The 18830-nt window shown below is 36.3% G+C and overlaps 1 protein-coding gene across 6 annotated transcripts in view; it reads left to right on the top strand.

Moving 5' to 3' along the window:
- TMC1 (transmembrane channel like 1) overlaps nucleotides 1-18830 on the top strand; it is a 141109-nt gene that overhangs the window by 49110 nt on the left and 73169 nt on the right. For all 6 annotated transcript variants that reach the window (XM_007106604.4, XM_028493875.1, XM_028493877.1 and 3 more), the window contains 2 exons: nucleotides 10193-10283; nucleotides 12022-12103. In XM_007106604.4, the coding sequence (XP_007106666.3) occupies nucleotides 10193-10283; nucleotides 12022-12103 (173 nt within the window). The remainder of the gene's footprint in view (nucleotides 1-10192; nucleotides 10284-12021; nucleotides 12104-18830) is intronic.

The raw sequence follows: 18830 nt of genomic DNA, 5'->3' as shown, positions 1-18830 counted from the left end.
AAGCCCTAGAAACTTTTAAGTTAAATATAAATCACTTCTTTCAAAGAGTCATATTAATTATGCTTTTGTAATATATATACACACATATATATGTATATACTGTTATACATATACATACATATTTACCCTCAAATATCTATAAAAGATACATGATCTTTGGCTGAATTAAGTTTTTTATTTTATGCACTCACTATTATAGTGTTTCTTGACCAGTGGTTGGTCACAGTGATCGGGAAAGCTTAAAAGGGAGGCTATGGAAGGAAACTGTGAAATAGTAAGACTCCAAGTCAACTCAGCAGAAAGACTAGTTCACATAGGAGTATAATATGCTCTGTGGGTGACCTCACCTAAGTTGTGTTGCCAAATGCTCAGGAGAGACTCCAGATCTAAGTTTATCTTGTGGCAAGAGATTAAATTTACCAGGTAGTCTTGATTATTCGCAGAGCTCACTGAACTCCCATCATTTAAAATTTCTTGCCCACTCTTGGATCAAAAGGCAGAACACACTGTTCTAACAGAAAACTAAGGCTTTCCAGTATTCCTAAATATCACCACACAAAATTTTGAAAATAATATTTCACAATACTTAGAAATGTTGACCAGGGGCCAAATATGAACACACAGGTGTTGTGCAGAAATATTTTACCAAACCTTTCAAAGTAGAATGGCTCCTCTCACTCTGAGAGGAGTATTTCACAGTATTCAGAATTCATTAAACATGTTTGATTGGAATGCACATGAACCAAGCAAAATTAGCACAGTATGTCTACCAATCCCTGAATGTTAGTATATCTAAGAATATGAGATTGTACTTGAGGTTCATGGTGGAAATATCTCCTTTATTAAGGAAATTTCAGCAAACCGATGCCTGGAATGCCTTTCTCTGCCTACTCAATTGTATCAGCCATTTAATGCCCAGTTTAATTCTTATCTCATCTACAGTGTCTTCAACAGGCTCTCAAGCCTCCAGGGCCCTCTCCCTTTTTACTTCAAGGCTGCCTAGCACTGTTGTGTAACAATTTTATGGGCCTATATCTCTTTTTTCTTAATGGAGTTTAAGCTTCAGAAAGAAATCTACATGTTTCTTTTAGATTTTTCAAAACACTTAACTCACTGCTAAAAACATAAAACACGCTCAATAAATACTTAGAAAAAAATGGCTAAGTAAAAAGGAGAATGAAAAAATTATAGAAATAAAATAAATTTACTTATTGATCAGAATTTGATAGGTCCTTCTTACATCTATGTATAGCAATCTGTATTTTCAGTGCTATTTCTACTTTCTCTGAGTATACTTTTCCCACAGTGAAGGAGGGAGAGGATACACTGACGTTTTGCAAATCTTTGGTGTTGAGAATAGTTGAGGTAAGATTTTAGATTTAACTTTTCTTGTTACTCTTCAGCTCTTGATCTTAAGATTCATTTGTGACTTTAAGGACACATTCTCCCTAAATCTCATTTCTGCTCAAAAGCCAAAGCAATAACAATAGACTGGGATATACCTCGATGTCTTAGGGATATGGCCTAGAACTCTGCAGCCCACGTAATGCCACCCCTACTTTCAGGGGTATTGTTTTAGGTATTAGTGTTGTTAATTGCATGCTCATTGAGTCATTAAAACAAAAGACAAAAATCAAAATAAAGTAAAAAATCCTTGATACAGAGCTTAATAAGAAGATTTGAGAGATATTAATAAAGTTACTATTACAGATTGTTTTAGATGGAGAAAGAATTCTTTATAGCAACTTAGTTGCACATTGTCTCTGCTGATAACGTTACAAATCTTAGAATTTTTTGGTGTCCTTGTATGGCAGAAAACCAGTTTATGCTGTGACCAGTATCTAAAACTCAGCACAGACTTTTAGCTCTTGGGGAAATCTATATGGTCTTCTTTCCCCTCTCCCTGCTATTATAATACAAAGGAAAATTATTAACCATAAATTGATTTTTAAATTAACCAGGTAGAACAGAATTAGGAAAAGATTTAACCAGCAAGTAGAAAGAGGATCTAGTGTGCTTTCTTTCTTTATTAAACTTCTAAAGCCCAGCTATGTTGTTTCTCCCTTGATTCATCTAAAATTACTCTGAGATGCTTGACTGACCTCTAGGGTACAAATATGTCTGAGTTTTTATTTGACATTTAAGCCAGCCATGAAAATTAGCATTGTTTTATAGTCCAGGGAACAAAGAAGTTATCCTAGGTCTGGAGAATTTCTATGGGTAGTAACTTTGAACTTAATACAGATTTGACCTACCCAAGCTTTGCTTTGGTTATTTACCAACACCAGCAGCTGGCTTTGACACATCTCCATGAATGTCATCAGAGCTGATGAAAAAATTGTCTTAAGAGCTCTTTGTGCACAGATCATTGTTATGTTTATTGCTGATGAAATGTTTAGAAGGCTTGGTGCTCTCTCTCTGTCTCTCTCTCCATATATATATATTTTAAACTGTGAAATCTGTGAAGTGGTGCTGTTAAAAGGAAGCACACCAAAATAAGCCACATACATAGGGTAAAAGGTTATGTGAATATACAGCCAACATTTTTGCTTGTTCTTTGTTGCTTGTTTTCAGATTGTTTCAGATGTTTTTAGTTACTCTTTAGGGATATAAGATAAAGAGTAAGCTAGGGACCTGAAAAATAAAGTTATTCACCAAAATAAATTTATCAGGCTTCAAAATATGTAGAGTATTACCAATGCAAGGGGACACCAAAATAATCATATTTAATCATATTTGATATAGTAGCTTTTTAGCCCAAACCTCCAACAACTTGCTTGGCCACGTAAAAATCTCTTAAATTTACTACTCTCAACAAATAATATTTGGTTTAGTTCCGAATTTGGTCCTCAACTAGTTGCACGTTGGAACCTTTTAGGGATGTTAAAAAGTACTGATGCCTATGTCCCACCCCTAGAGATTGTGACTTAAGTGGTCTGGGAATGGGGACACCTGGCCTTTGAAATTTTTTAAAAGATCCCACAGGTGATTCTGAGGTGTAGGTGGTTTAGGAACCACAACCAGACTATCATCTAGTCTTCTTGTAGGTGCTCATTCATTACAATAGCATTTGTTGAAACTCACTTCTGTGCCAGGTGCTATATTAAATATTGGGAAATTAGAACAAAAGACATGGACCTTACTTTCAGGAAATCCCAGTGTAGTGGTGAAAATGGACCATGGGTTAACTACAATACATGAGGTAATTACTACATGAAGGTCAGAGGTTAAATCACCCTGACCTGGGGCTGGAGGCGAGTGTTAGAAAGGAAATCAGGAAAGACCTTATGGCGGAGCTGTAGTGTTGGCCTGGCTATTGAACTGAAAATGGAAAGGAAGAGAACAGGTGGAGAAGACGGGAAGGGCATTCCAGAAAGAGGAAACAGCTTGTGTAAAGGCATTAGAAATCAAGTTACATCCAGCCTCTCATTTTGTTTTCCTCTAATTCATCTTGCACATCATTGTTGCAACATTTTTCATATAGCACACACATATAGTACTGATAAGTACTGCACTTGTCAGTTTCCTGCTAACAAAATGCTCATGGATCCTTATAGAGATCAGAGTGAATTCTGTACTGCTTAACTTGGCATCAGGGCATGCCAACTGCTCCTCTAAAGCACTTAGACTGTTTTCTTCATCACTCACCAGAAGACCCCAGGTGCACTTCCATCTCTTCACCATTACTCACACCATTTCCCTGTGCTGTAATGTCCTTCCTGCAATGTTGACCATGTAGCTGAATCCTCCTTTTGTTCAAGGTTCTTTCTCACCACCCCACTCTCATCTGAATCTTTCAGCGCTTAATTTTACTGTTTATTCATTTGGTAGTAATTAGATGATGCCCTAAATATTTATCTATGTCTTAGCTTTCTAATGGAATTAGAAATGCCTTACACAAAAGCATAGAACCACATTCTTTTTTTTTCTTCATACGCCACAGTGCCTTGAAACAAATAAAAATCTATATTTTATTACTGTAAACAAAACTGTGTGATAGTATTATAAGTTTAGAAAATAGAGGAACTAATTATTTGCATAATTGCCCAGTCTTTGGCCATTGACACACACGATTTTTACATAGTTGTAAAGATAGTGTACAAATCGTTCTTTATTCTGAAGTTTTACTCAATGTATCATATACATTGCCCAGAAAAATAATAAATGTCTTTGAATAATAATCAAAAGTACCATTTACCCCTGGTATACCAAGAACTGCTTTGTTTATGTTGTCTCAACTTTTACATGTCCTTATACCAACCCCATGAGGTAAATAATGATGTTATTCTGGGAAAATTGGCCATATGAGCTCAATTCCTAGCTGAGCTATGCCACTTACTCTTTGGGTAAACTTGGACACTTCTTTTACTGATCTAATCCTCAGTTTCCTCATCTCTGAAATGGGTATAATAATAGTTCCCACCTTGCAGGATTTGTTGGGGATTAAAGGAGATGATGGACATAAATAGTGCCTGGCTTATGGCAAACATTCAGTATGTTAGCTGTCATTGCTGTTACTGTTGCTGGTCACATTTCATAGGCGAGAAAGCTTGGGATCAACATCTCCCCAGGAGCACACAGCTAGTATGTGACAGAGCCAGGACTCAAATCTGTGTCTCAATTGTAAGATACAGATCGCAGAACTGAATAGAATGTGGTCCTAGTCAAGGGAGAGAGCTCTCTCTCTGTCTCTTACCACAGACTCCCCAGCTGTCCAAGCATCCTGAGCTCTCTGCAACAGCACAGCATGGCTGGAGCAGGACTTGGGCTGGCACCCACCAATACCTCCTCCCCGGCAGCATCATAGCTGGGGCTTCTGCAGCCGGACACCCGGGCACTCTCATCAGGTCTCAAATGTAAGGCTGAATTCTCTCCTGCTCTTTTGGTAACAAGACCGATTTCCACTATTCTCACATCTCACTAGGGTCAAGATCTAAGGGGAAATGGACTGGCTTTCTGCAGGGTTTTGCCTGGAAGTATCTAGTCCTTTCTCAACTTTTTAATTTGGAGAGTCAGCATAAAAATTAAAGTCAGCCCTGTTAGTACTATTGCTATTAATAATAGTTACTATTTATAGTGCTCTTCCTGTTTGCCATGGATGCATTACATACACTGTTACTAAACACATCACATACATTATTCCCTATAATGCATACAACAACCCTATGGAATAGCTATTACTGTCTCTGTTTTATAGATGAAACAACTGAGCATCTTAACCATTATAACTGCTGCCACCAGCATCCCCGTTATAAAAGCACATGTTTTGAATCCTCAGTTCCAGTACTAGGATGACTTAAAATAATTCTGCCAGTCTAATTATGGAGTTATATTATCTAGAAAGGCCTATAATCCTTATTTTCAATCTCTGTATATTAGACTGTCTTCTTACCTCCTCAACTTTCTTTCAATTACTCAGTAATATTTTAGGAAAAGTCGGAGTTCTGACTTTTAGTCAATTTAAATTGGTCAACCTTTTTTTTTTTAATGGCATTGTTTATTAGGAAAAGACCTTTCATTCTTCTGATCCCTTTAGTGGGAAGTAATGTTCATGAGCACAAGTTTTGATTACAGTTGCCTTAAAGACAAGTTTTGAAAAGTCTTTCATTTACTTGAACAATAAGTTGGTTGCTCAATGATACTATCAAGCTGAGAACAAGAGAAAGAAAAGTCAACTTAACCTAACCCAAACGAGAACATGTTTCCTGGGATGAGAATGTGTCAAAGGCAGCATAGCATGTCCTAAATCCCTTGTTTCATCAGGGTTGTATCATGTGTTATGGGTAAATTATCTTTTTTGTAAGTTAGGCCAAAGCGTGCTCCTTCAACTAACTGTGAAAGCATTCTTGAAAGCCCATGAAACCTTATTATTCTAATTACCAACACAGGGGTTGATAAATAAATTATGAGGCCAGGTATTATTGTCATTAAATAGACCTTGCTCAATTATTTATCCCTGGGTCTGGGGTTACAGCTCAGAGACCTGTGCATATTGTACCAGGGCTTTGAGCTCTGAGACCTGGAGACTGGATTACAGTCTTGGCAGGCAGCTTTTGCTGAATGCAATTCAAGGGGACGACACACATTTTTCAGTCAGATATTTGGATGGTTTGAGGCCATCAGATATTCAAAGTTTATTCACAAGAGCCTATTTCATTTTAGCCATGTAAATAAATCCCTTTAAATTATCCAGATCAATATAAATGGGTAGGAAAATAGATTCACTACAGGAAAAATATAAAGAAAATTTTTTGCTTTTTAGTTTTCAAAGACTCTGCTCTTTGTTTTTTTGCATTCTGACATCTGTTATGGGTACTTCAGTGTGATAAGTATCAGTCAGTGTTTATCTCCATATTGGTTAGTTTTTTTTTGTATCTTGTTTCTAACAGCACAGTGAAAGATGTTGTCTTCTGGTTAAGAAATCTGTTATCAGGGAGGATGGGATTGGGTGATACTAGTTTTCTTCCATTCTGAAATCATGCCAGCTCATTGTAAAGGTCAGCCCCGAAAATAGTGTTAAGGTGTGTTCTTTCACTGAGCTCTTCCACCCCAATATCCCCTCTTCTAGGCCGGAAAGGTGCAAGAGTGCTTTCTTACGTCCCAAGAGCATCAGATTAGGGGGATCAAGAATCTGTTCTTGCTTAACAATTCTCTGCCCACCCCATACCCCTGGCTTTGTTTTAAAGTCATCCCCCAGATTTCTGGTGAGTTGAGTCTAGTCGTTATTTTGGCCAGGGTGGGAAGTGGGGAGCAGGAGGCACTAGAATGGCTGGTCAGGGAGCCCTTAGGTATGAAACTTGGGGAAGATCTCTTGAAGAATGGAGGAGGGGTTAGGGCATTAGGGCACTTGTGATTATGTGGAGTAGAGTGAAGTCCAGACTTTCGTTTGAAAACCGTCAGGATATGTATGTTGAGGGTGGGGTAGGGTAGTAATTGGAAGAGAAGTATGAAACTATGCTTAGTATCAGGGATAAACTGGCAATTTAAGAGACAAAAAATAAAAACTTGTTTAGATTGTCCAAAGGAAAATATATGTATAATAACTGATAAGAAACCTTATGAATGCCATGAAAATAAGTTTCTGTATTTGTTAAATGAATTTATAATTAATTTTGTGGTGACTTAAATTTGGTTATAACCCTGACTTCCCTCTCTCTCTTAAATCTTGCTAGTTTAATGTTCCTGTAACATAATTATCAGCTCACAAAATTTAAAATCTTGTCAGAAATATGGAGTAGAATAGCTATTTCTTTACACTCCTGTCTGCTTAGAGCAGTCATGTTTTCTAATTGGCCACTCAGCTAGAAAGTGATCTAATTCTAATAGGCCAAACTGATGTTCTTTAATTATCTGCTAAACATCAGGAGCAGTGGCTATCCCCATAAAATCGTCACCTTATTACATCTGAAAAACAAATTTTGATTTTACTACTAAAATGGTCTTCCATTTATATATGTTTATTATAATAGAGAATGATGTGGTAATTCCTGTATATACTTGGTTTTATGAATTTCAAAATTCTTGATGCCAACTAATTGCTATAACATGATGTATAGGTTCCTAAAAATTTCTACACTATGAAAAATTGGGTAATGAAAACTACAGGGCTTACAGGAAAAATGGGGATGGGGCACAATATTCAGAAACATCATCAGTGACACATTAAAAAAAGATAGAAATTTAAGAAAACGGCAGCAACATTTTACACATGTTTAATGGCTGAGAAATACATAAAACACTGCAATAAATATGGCAGTTTACCTTAAAAAAGACCTGAAGTTTGCTTGTGGAAATGACAAGATTGCAGTTTGTGAATTATTGTGAAGCATGGAAGGAGCGTCATTGTAACACCAGCTCTGAATGGATGTGACTTTTCTAACACATGGGGTGCCATGAAGTAGCTGGTTGATGAGGTGTGTGCATTTTGTATATATACTGCTAGGTTTAGATGGATGTGTTTTTTTCTTGTATTCACCCAGTGTTTCTTTTAGATAAAATCACATGTAAGCAAACACAAAATTTGTGTTATGTTCAAATTGTTCCGTACTATAACAATCATGTTAGGACAGATTCTTGGTTTCAAAACAAGTGTTACAGTGGAATTGACAGTGTAATAATTCCTTCAACACATTCACATCTATAGTCTCATCTTATTCTTGCCACCACTCCAGCAAGCAGAGAAGCAATTGCCCAATTTTTGTTTGTTTGTTTGAGAATCCTGACCTGTTAAAAGCTACACAGTAACTGAAGGAAACTGTGCCAGAGCTTGCTGAGGTGTGTGCGAGTCCTGAGCAAGTAGTCTTTCCTCTGAGAAGTGGGATGCTCCTTAACGTGAGTACAGAGAGTGACAAAAACATGGGCAAAGTTATAGAGACAAATCACAGAGTCTGGGTTAGAACTCATAAAAGTGTTCAACATTTTATAAAGTGGCTGCTAAGTACCACACTCACTCCTGTCTTATCATCTCTGTAATACATAGTTAAAGCTTAACTGTGATACGGTTTTTTGATTGCATGGATCTAAAAACCCAGCCATGAGAGCTCGGTTTATACTTGTTGATGGGGCTTTATTGAACATTTTAAAATGTGTAGAATGTTCTAGAAACTGCTTTTCAATTAATCTTCACAGCCCAGAAGTCATGTCAAATGTCAGGGTGTTTGACAAGGCCAGCCTAATAAATCTTCTTCATTTCTAGAAAGCTGTCCTACTAAGTTTCTGAGAAGACTAAAGGGAAGGGTGCAATCCCAAAGTCTAGGAATGCTTTTTCCTTCAAGCATTAATTGATGTGGAAAATACAATTATTAGATACTCCCTTGTCTCTGTCTATCCAAATTATGCCATTTAGGTCTATCTCAAGAAGGTTTCAGTTTACTAAACACCTCCTATGGTTAAAGTAGTGAACAGTGCTGTGAGAGATACAAAAGGACACGATATTGTTTCTGCCATTAAGGAAATGATGTGGGAAGTCTGCTTGATGACTGAAGAGAATCTTCTCTGTTGTGCTTGTGTTTTTACGGCAGGTCATGGGTGGGTGCACATGCACAGGTGAGTAATGGGGCACCATTTTCTAGTTATCAGCTAAGTTAGCAGACATGTGCTGTTTTCATCACTGGGTATTGTAAAATCATGAGTTTAGCACTGATACTAAGGAACACAGAAAATCCTTCACCAGCTTAAGGATGAAGTTTCATTTTTCACTTTTTAAAGAGTACTTTGTGTGTTGTTTATTTATAGTCATGTGTTGAAGGGGCTTGTCTGTAAAACCACATATTCCAGGGGCCACCCAACTGACGACAGCGTTGTACCTGTAGAACCAATGTCCAGGTTTGGATTATCCCTTGGTTCTCTTGGGTTATGCCTTTTACGGCCCTGGAGAGGTCAAGGCAAGCCTGGACTGCCTCTATTTTAAAAATTCTTTTCATATCTCAAACAAACAACAATAGCAAAAATGACTAAAAAGGTTACAAAAGTTGTAGTATATTTAACATGTTCACTTTATCCATTTTGATGAATTAATGCTTTTTACCACATACACAAAGACACTAATGTGACTACTGTAAATGTACAAATATTTGGGAATAACGTTAAAGTTTAAATGTGAAGCCCTTTCGGAATGTGAGGCCAAAAAGTATTCCCTTCCTTTTCTCTCTTCCCTCAACCCCATTTGATTTACAGAGTATGATTTTTCTGTTTTAAGTCATAATTGCTTTTATGAGATTAAATACCAGATCAATAAGTGTGTTCTATGTCAGTTTGTCCTAAACTCCCTGCCCTATTTTTTTAAAAAAGCAATCCTTAAAAAAGAAGGAAAGAAAGTATTTTAAAATAAACATTCTGACTGCCAGAATCTGAAGTAAACTTCAGATTCAATTTTATATGTGGTAGAAATGAGAAGAACTAGGGTTCTCTATTTTGACACTTAGCATAAATTCCTTGCTTTTTGATGACTTCAGCTGACTAATAAATAAGTGAGACTGAAATATCTCATTCTTTCTGACCAGAATTTAAAAACTTAAACATCCATTACAAGTCCCAAGGTTATGAAATTCAGCTTACATTCACTTGTTAAGGGTTTGAAAGTGTCTAGAAGAAATAAGGCAGTAGACCTAATAAAATTAAATACCCACTACCTTTATACTGTATTAATCTCAACCCACTACCACCCACCCCTTATTTTGTTTTATTTCCTCAGGGAAGCAAAAAAATTTGTGAATGAAAATGAAGGGGCTCTTGGGAAAGGAAAAGGAAAACGGTGGTTTGCATTTAAGATGATGATGGCCAAGGTAAGTATTTTCTTAGCTCAGTTTGGTTGATGCCATTTATGCTCAGTGGAAGCCATGTTGCCCCCGAGGGGTGGTAAAATTGGTTCTGTTCTGAGTGAAAAAAATGTTATACGTTATGTCTATACATAGGTACATATACAGTAGATAAAGAGTATTCTGCGTTACTGAAATTTGGAGAAAGGGATGATTCAGAAAAAAAAATTGTCCTAAAAGGCTCTTTAAAGGAGTTAAAATGAAAATAAGTCGATAAACATTGATTTATGGCAAAAGACTGACTTGTGTGCTTTTATCACTTCCAAATGTAAAAGGTTGAGCCCCTTTCATTTTCATTCCCTGGGAGTTAAGGGGTTCTGGGTCAAGGTTTCTTTCTCAAAATGTCTACAAGTTACACGGCCATATAGCTCTTCTCTACCGTGAACATCAACTGTAGATTGGATAGAAAATAAGAAAAAACAAATGATATGCCAATATAAATATAGATCTTTGGAAAAGATAGAAAAGAAACTAACATTTATTTAGCACTTACTATGTGCCAAGCACTGAATTAAATCCTTCTATAAAAATTGAATCTTTATATAAAAATCTTTCCATATTTAATTCTCACAGCAAAGTAGGTATGTAGGTATTACTATCTCCTCTTTACAAATGTTATACCACCTGAGGCTAAATATATTCCCATAAAGATGGGAGTTTTGTGACTAAAGTTCATATATCTTAAATATGAAATATATAGATAGATCTGTAATATATATTTATATGTCATATATATCATAGATTAGTTTTGTCTGTTTTTACAATTTAAATAAATGGAATATAGCATTTATGCTTTTGTTTCTGGCTTTTTTGATGCAATGTTATTTTCATGAGATATGTTCATGTCATGGGAGTTATAGTTCATTTTTATTTATGTGTTGTATCCCATCGTATGAAGATGCTGTAATTTATTTATCCGTTCTGTTATAGATGAATATTTGGGTTGTTTCTGGTCTAGGTAATCTTTCAAACTCCAGACTTGTCTCAAATCTTATTTAGGCTCCCCATGTCTGTCTAGCTCACCCATTATCCCAGCATAATCTGTACATGTGCAAAGTTATCTGCCTCATTCTCATTCTTCTTAGTGGTCCTCTTGATCCTGGGTAACCCAACATTGTCGGGTAAAATGGAAGGAAGATCTTTTATAAAAACTAATTTATGATTCTTTTTCTTCTTCCTTTTCCTATAACACCATGCCTTTCCATTTAGCTGACTGTTCTACCTCTACCAGAAGGAAAAGTCATAGCACTTACCATCCTGTATAGAAATTACCTGTTTATGTACAGTGTACTTGATCCAGAAGCCCTTCAAGGCAGGAACTATGTCTTATTTATATTTCTTTAATTTCTTCATGCAATGAATATTTAATTAAACACACACCATTTGCTGATCACCTTATTAGGTGCTAACCCAGTCCCTGCTCTCTTATTGTGTGGTAGAATAAACAGATATTTCTCAGTGGTCAGCATATTTTCTGTAAAACAGAGAGTCAGTAAACATTTTTTAATTAAATTGGTCCAGGGGTAGATGGGGAACAGGGAGGCAAGTGAAACTAGCATCTTCCCTTTTTACAAAGAGCAATATGTGATGCCAGAGGGATCTTTCCAAGCTCATTGTCATGAGATATTTTGGGATGAGTGTGGGAGATAAACATCTTAACAAACAAGCAGTTGGGATTTACTGTTGTACTTGGCTTTCTTTTCAGAAATGGGTAAAATTTCTCCGTGATTTTGAGAACTTCAAAGCTGCTTGTGTCCCCTGGGAAAATAAAATCAAGGCAATTGAAAGTAAGTGCTCATTCAATCTCATTAGATGGGGAATGCTGTCCTAGATAAATGTCTCATAAGCTAATCAGATGCCTTTCTCAGTTTCTGAACTATTGGAAAGATTAAAAACGAGAAAACAAACAAATAAAGGCATTTTCATGTCCTCTTTGCTCACTGTGAAGATTTGCTAGCACTTACCAATAACAGCATTGGAGACCCCATTCTCCCTTCCTGCATTAGACCAAAATATTTTTTTGACCTTGTTTTTTCTTCTACACATGGAAGTCAGTATAGTGCACAATGACACTGCATCATCATTGGGAAGGCAGAGATTTTATTTTGACAATGAACATGACATTGAAAATAGACACTTTAAATATATATATATATATATTTTTGTGTGTGTGTGTGTGTGTGTGTGTGTGTGTGTGTGTGTGTGTGTGCACAGGCTCCGGACGCGCAGGCTCAGCGGCCATGGCTCACGGGCCCAGCCGCTCCGCGGCATGTGGGATCCTCCCATACCGGGGCGCGAACCCGGTTCCCCTGCATCGGCAGGCGGACGCGCAACCACTGCGCCACCAGGGAAGCCCCGACACTTTAAATATTATAAATTAACTATTTCAATTAAAAAACTCATATACAAATATCAAAAAAACAAAATATATATTCACTTAGATGTTAGACAGTAATCAAAATGAACAATGTCTAAAAACAGTGAAGAAATCTTAAAGTATCATTTTCATACCTCTGAAGTAGAATAAGCAATAATCATCCAGGAACTCGCTATATGAATATCATATTGTGCCTTCATTTTGTACAATATTCATAGTGTACAGAGAAGGCAGGAGAATGTACTCAATCAAAAACCTATTTAGTATAGGGCTCTAGACTTAGAATAAGGCAAATAAAAATTTTAAAATATTGTAAATATGATAGTATGTCATTTCTAAAATAATAAAGAATATAAGGAAAAGGGGATAACATTTAAAATAATTTTGAGCATAATCTTGCCATATTCTGGTTTGTAATAGTTTTGACTAGGATCTGATTTTCCTCCATGCCCCTCCAGATAGCAGGGCAGATTTTCCTGCTGGCTAAATGTTGTGTTGCCTAATTAAAATGGAGGCTCCATAGGGAGATAACACAGTTGATGGATATTTCACTGACAAGATTGGGCACGTTTTAGGAGTGACTATCCCTCAGTCCTCTGTCCCTCATTATCAAATGGCAATGAATTAAAATACATCAGCTCATTAATGGAACTTCCTCACACATATTCCTGCACCATCCCTTTCTTGCCTTATTTTCCTCCTCAACACTTATCAGTATCTAAAATGCTATATTACTATATCTCAATTAAATTTAAAAATAAATTATTAAATAAATAATAAATAAAATAAATTAAAAATACAGTAATTTCATTTCATTTTGTGTTCATTTCTTCCAATAGACATGAAGGCAGAGATTTTGTTTTGCTCTTTCCCGGATCCCTAGACCTAGAACTTGCTTGGCCCTAATGAATATGTGTTGAATAAAATTAAACAGAAGACATTTTCCAAATGTCTACCATTCTAGGAAATGGAAAAAAAAATTTAGACACATCAAAAAAAGAACAGTCATCATGAAATTCTTAAGTTTTAACTGTGCAGCTAAAATATGGTACCTTGAGAGGCATTGTGAAACAGAAGGCCCTTTAGAGCATTAAGATCGTGATACAATGTGTGTTGAAAGAACTGTGGATTTTTTTCTTGCTTTGCTACAGATTTGCTGTTTGACTCTGAGCCAGCCATTTAATCCCTCTGAACCTCAGTCTACTCATTTATGAAATGATAAGGATGAATCTTGATCAGTTATGAGATGTATCGCAAGAAATTTGTAATTAATGATAACTAAAATATATACAATTTGCAAATCATTTATTTTTAACGTACACTAGAGCAGGTTCCAGTCTATCTCAATAGCAATGTCATGGTCACTTGTGTTGCAATAGCCTATCTTGAGTGGGATAGAAACAAATAGAATTTTTTTTTTTTTTTTTTTTTTTTTTTTTTCGGTACGTGGACCTCTCACTGCCGCGGCCTTTCCCGTTGGCGGGGCACAGGCTCCGGACGCGCAGGCCCAGCGGCCATGGCCCACGGGCCCAGCCGCTCCGCGGCACGTGGGATCCTCCCGGGCCGGGGCACAAACCCGCGTCCCCTGCATCGGCAGGCGGACTCTCAACCACTGCGCCACCAGGGAAGCCCTAGAATTATTTTTATTGCCAGAAATTGCACATAGGAATGAGTTACACATATGACCATAATTTATCATGTGTGTCACAGTGGGAAAAACGTATTGAGAGCTACTCAATAATACTTTCAGTTACCTTCCCTTCTCCCCTCTGCCTCAGAAATTTGGAGCAATCAACCTGGACAGTTCAAACAAATGTGGATTATTTTCCACATTTATTTTTTGATTAGGTTGTCCTGATTTTTTTTCACTTTTTGCGGTGCTTTTTGCCTCACTGTGGAGAATTGCCACTTATTTTCCATTCTATCAGCGATCACCATAACAACAATTTATTGAGTGCCACTCAGATACCCTACAAACATTATTTCATTTAATCTTTAACAAGCCAGCATTGTGCATATTAGCTTTCTGTTTTAGAGTTGTAGTCAATAACTGTCCCAGAATAAGCTAGTAGAGGAGCCAAGATAAAGTCTGTCTGGGCCTAAAGCTTGCCATTTTCTCAATGTAGTGTGCTGATTTTTACTCTGAAGAAGATTTTATAAACTTTTTCTTTTGCACCGGGTCCTAGAGAAGATTAGACCAGGACAATGGCATGGTAAATAATTACAGATTTCCTTGATAGTTATCCTATTTGGGGAACTATTTCCCACCTTCTCATGTATTTATTTTTCAATGAGTTATTTATTTAATTGTATATTTCATATTCTATAAGATACGTAATGTATTAAGCTCTTAATGATAATCATAAGTGCACTGTATACTTTTGTATATTGCATTAGTTGAAAAGTATGAAAGCTATCTAAGAGTAAATTAGCAGAGTCTTTGGGTTGGACTAACCATCTCATAGAAAGTACCTTACCACAGATAGGGAAAGCGTGTGTCTGGTGGTCTTTCAAGCTGAACTGAATGAAAGGTGGAAAGAAATGGGACATGCTATCAGTTTATGAAAGGTTGAGGTCTTCTTGCCCCTTTCTGGCTCTATAGTTTGGGCAATCCTTTTATATTTAGGGCTGTCTATTTCCACATTTGGCTTTTCCACAAAATTTAGTTACAATCAGCTTGAGATGTCCATGTAAGCGTGTGAAGTTCTTTGCTTTATACTCTTGAGTTATAAGTTATTGAAACAGTTAAATGGAAAATAGACTTATACTAAGAGAGGTCTGAATAATTTACCTTCTCTGCAAATTTTTTTTCAGAAAAAAGTAGGTTAAGCTTGTACCCTATTTATAATATCTATACTTTATATTATAAAACTAATATAAGTGCTTTTCTGTTAAAGAAATGGCCATTTAATCTTATAAAGGTTTCAGAAATGTTATTATATTCCCTTTAAAGGTCAGAATCATCTAACATTATATCCCATTTAATCTTCTGATTAAGCTTGATGTGATTGATTAATTGACTGAGCAAATATTCACTTACTGAGTGCCTACCATTTATTAGGCATGTTTCTCGGCACTGGGGATACAATACTGACAAAGGCCTGCAAGGGTCGATCTTACATTCAAATGTGTTGATATGTGTGTGCGTGGGTGGAGAGACAATTCATAAAACACAAGCAAATAAATAATGAAGATGATTATGGACTGTGGTAAGTGGCAAAGAGAAGCACTCTCTTCGTGCTCCCCTCCCAAAAGTCTTTCTAATCCGCCATGCTCTCACTCACTGCTCCATGTCTAAATGAATACTAACCAAATATTTTCTAAATTTGGTTTTGAAGGAGTCCTAAATTACGCAGCCTTCATTAAATTTCCACAAAGCTCTGTCCCGTACTTGGCAGAATCACAGGAGGAACTCAAGTCAAGTCTAAAACTCATGCTGTTTCCATTTTGATTCCAGTAGGATCTGGATCCCTATACTAGTGTGGACCAGGTACTCACCTGATGACTCCCAACTTTTTTTCATTTAAAAAATAGCTTTGATAATTCTTGTCATGGAGGAATTCTGTGAAGTTCTACATCACATGGTGATGCTGTGGAGTTTTACTATCATGCCAGCCTTGTAAAAGGGCCCTGCCTAAAACCACATGGTTACGGGCAGAGATGCACCTTATTAACCACATTGCATTGCATATTTTGCTAAAGAAGCTGTGCATTTGTGCTCCCTGGAGTACAAGTATAATATATACCTACTATGACTCCAGCATTACTGTTAAAACCATGGATTAAATCATTAAATGTCTTTCAAGCTGGAGATTACAAGTCTTTCTAAGAATCAAAATCTGCTTCTTCCTAATAGTAAACTACAGCATCAAAGGTGTGATAGACCTCTTCTTTTTTTAGACCCGAAGTAGCTTTAGACAGACAACCTTAAACACAGAGTTTAAACTGCATGTTTCCCTGCTGGCCTAAAGGCACCAGAAAATATAAATTAAATTTGCCATATTTAATTCCCTATCCCTAGACCAGTTTGAAAGAACTGTGCTTTGAATCCTAGCCTAACAAGATGGTATTTATATTGTACTTTACGGAAGGTGATTTAACTGGTCTTTTCCCATTTAGAAATGTTCATATTTATCTGCTTGTCTTATTACCCATCTGTTCAAGAGGAAATTATACATGATGACAGACTACAAATTACTCTGCCTTAATAATAAATAACCATAGGGAGAGATGAAACTTTAACATTAATTTAAAGGAAACACAGAAAATTCAGGAATAAGAATATTGAATAAGCTTTAGGCCTCACTTTAATAAATACTGAAGACTGTTTTCATATATTAATAATTTACTAAGGAAATAGCATTTATTAGTTAGATTAAAGAGAAAAGGAATTGGTCATTTATGGGCACAATCCAAATTTGTGAATTTGACCTGCCTTAGCTGATTGATGGATATTATCTGTATCTATTCTTTCACACACACATTCATTGCCTATTTATTCTATATAGCATAGTTTTTTTTAAAAAAATGAATTTAACTATGATTATACTTGAGGAGCAATAGAGCACTGTGGATAAGAGAAATCGAGATTTGGAGTCAGGCACCTATAGATCAAAACTATCTGATTTAGAACTCTGGCTCCATCATTTACTATCTACGTAACTATCAATACATATGTAACCCTGGCTCCATCATTTACCAGGTGTGTAACCTATGGAATTTAGTCTCTTGTAAAATGGGAGTACAATAGATTCCCCTGGCAAAGATTGGATGATGATTAAATGAATTAATTAATATGCAGAGATCAAATAGGTATCTGGAACAAAGATTCATTAAATTTTAGCTATTATTATTATTAATCAAGTCTTGGATCAGTCAACTGCTGTGTTTAAGCTTTTAATTCCCCATCCACACAGTAGGACTAATAATTCTTAACCTTATCAGGTTGTCGAGGTAGTAAAACGAGTTGATGCTGGTAATGTTCTTAGTATATGTAATTGACCATCAAAATATGTTAGCTACTATTATTATTATTCCTCATTATTGTTCTTTACAAGAATAAATCAGTTTTATTTGAGAGACTAAGCACATGGAAATGACTGTTCTTTTTAATTATGCTCTTTTAGGTACACTATAGAAAGGTTTCTCTTTTTAGGAAATGCCTGTTCCAGTCAACAATCTCTAGGAGGATAGAACTGCTAGGATAAATGAACATGAAGAGGGAAAATGTCTTCTTTTTCATTTTTGTGTTGAGAAAGGGAAAGGGTATATGGAGCTTTGATGTCAGCTGGTTGATTTGTTTTCTCTCCTCTATGATCTTTGATCTTTGTTTGTTTTGTTACTGTTCTTTCCCCTTCTGCCACTGGTAGGTGTCATGCAGAAGGAACATTGTCTTCTGGATACTTTGGTCTCTTTGACCTGTGTCTAGGTCTTTCCTACAATCACTCTGGTTTTAATGAAATCTGTTTTCTTGCAATTCATTTTCTTTATACCTAGGATTTTGTAAAGAAAAGCCTTAGCTGTCACTTCTCTACTTCCAAATAAAATTGTTGTGAAGCCACTGTTAAGTCTAAAAACTGGAGTTTGGAAGCTTTGGAGTCTAAACTTTTTCACCCATTATGAATATGGATTATACATAGGGTAGGGGGTACTTTCTGAAACATTTTTTTTTTAATTGGAGTATAGTTGCTTTACAATGTTATGTTAGTTTCTGCTGTACAGCAAAGTGAATCAGCTATACGTATACATATATCCCCTCCTTTTTGGATTTCTACAGAGTGAAGTAAATCAGAAAGAGAAAAACAAATATTGTATATTACCGTATATATGTGGAATCTAGAAAAATGATACAGATGAACCTATTTGCAAAGCAGAAATAAGGACACAGATGTGGAGAACAAACATATGGACACCAAGAGGGGGAAAGAGGGTGGGATGAATTGGGAGATTGGGACTGACATACATACACTACTATGTATAAAATAGATAACTAATGAGAACATACTGTATAGCACAGGGAACTCTACTCAATGCTCTGTGGTGACCTAAATGGGAAGGAAATCCAAAAAGGAGGGGATATATGTATATGTATAGCTGCTTCACTTTGCTGTACAGCAGAAACTAACACAACATTGTAA

This window comes from Physeter macrocephalus, chromosome 9 (assembly GCF_002837175.3).
Source record: "Physeter macrocephalus isolate SW-GA chromosome 9, ASM283717v5, whole genome shotgun sequence".
NCBI lineage: Eukaryota > Metazoa > Chordata > Mammalia > Artiodactyla > Physeteridae > Physeter > Physeter macrocephalus.
The sequence above is the reverse complement of the archived record's forward strand: the minus strand, read 5'-3'. Positions and strand labels throughout refer to the sequence as shown.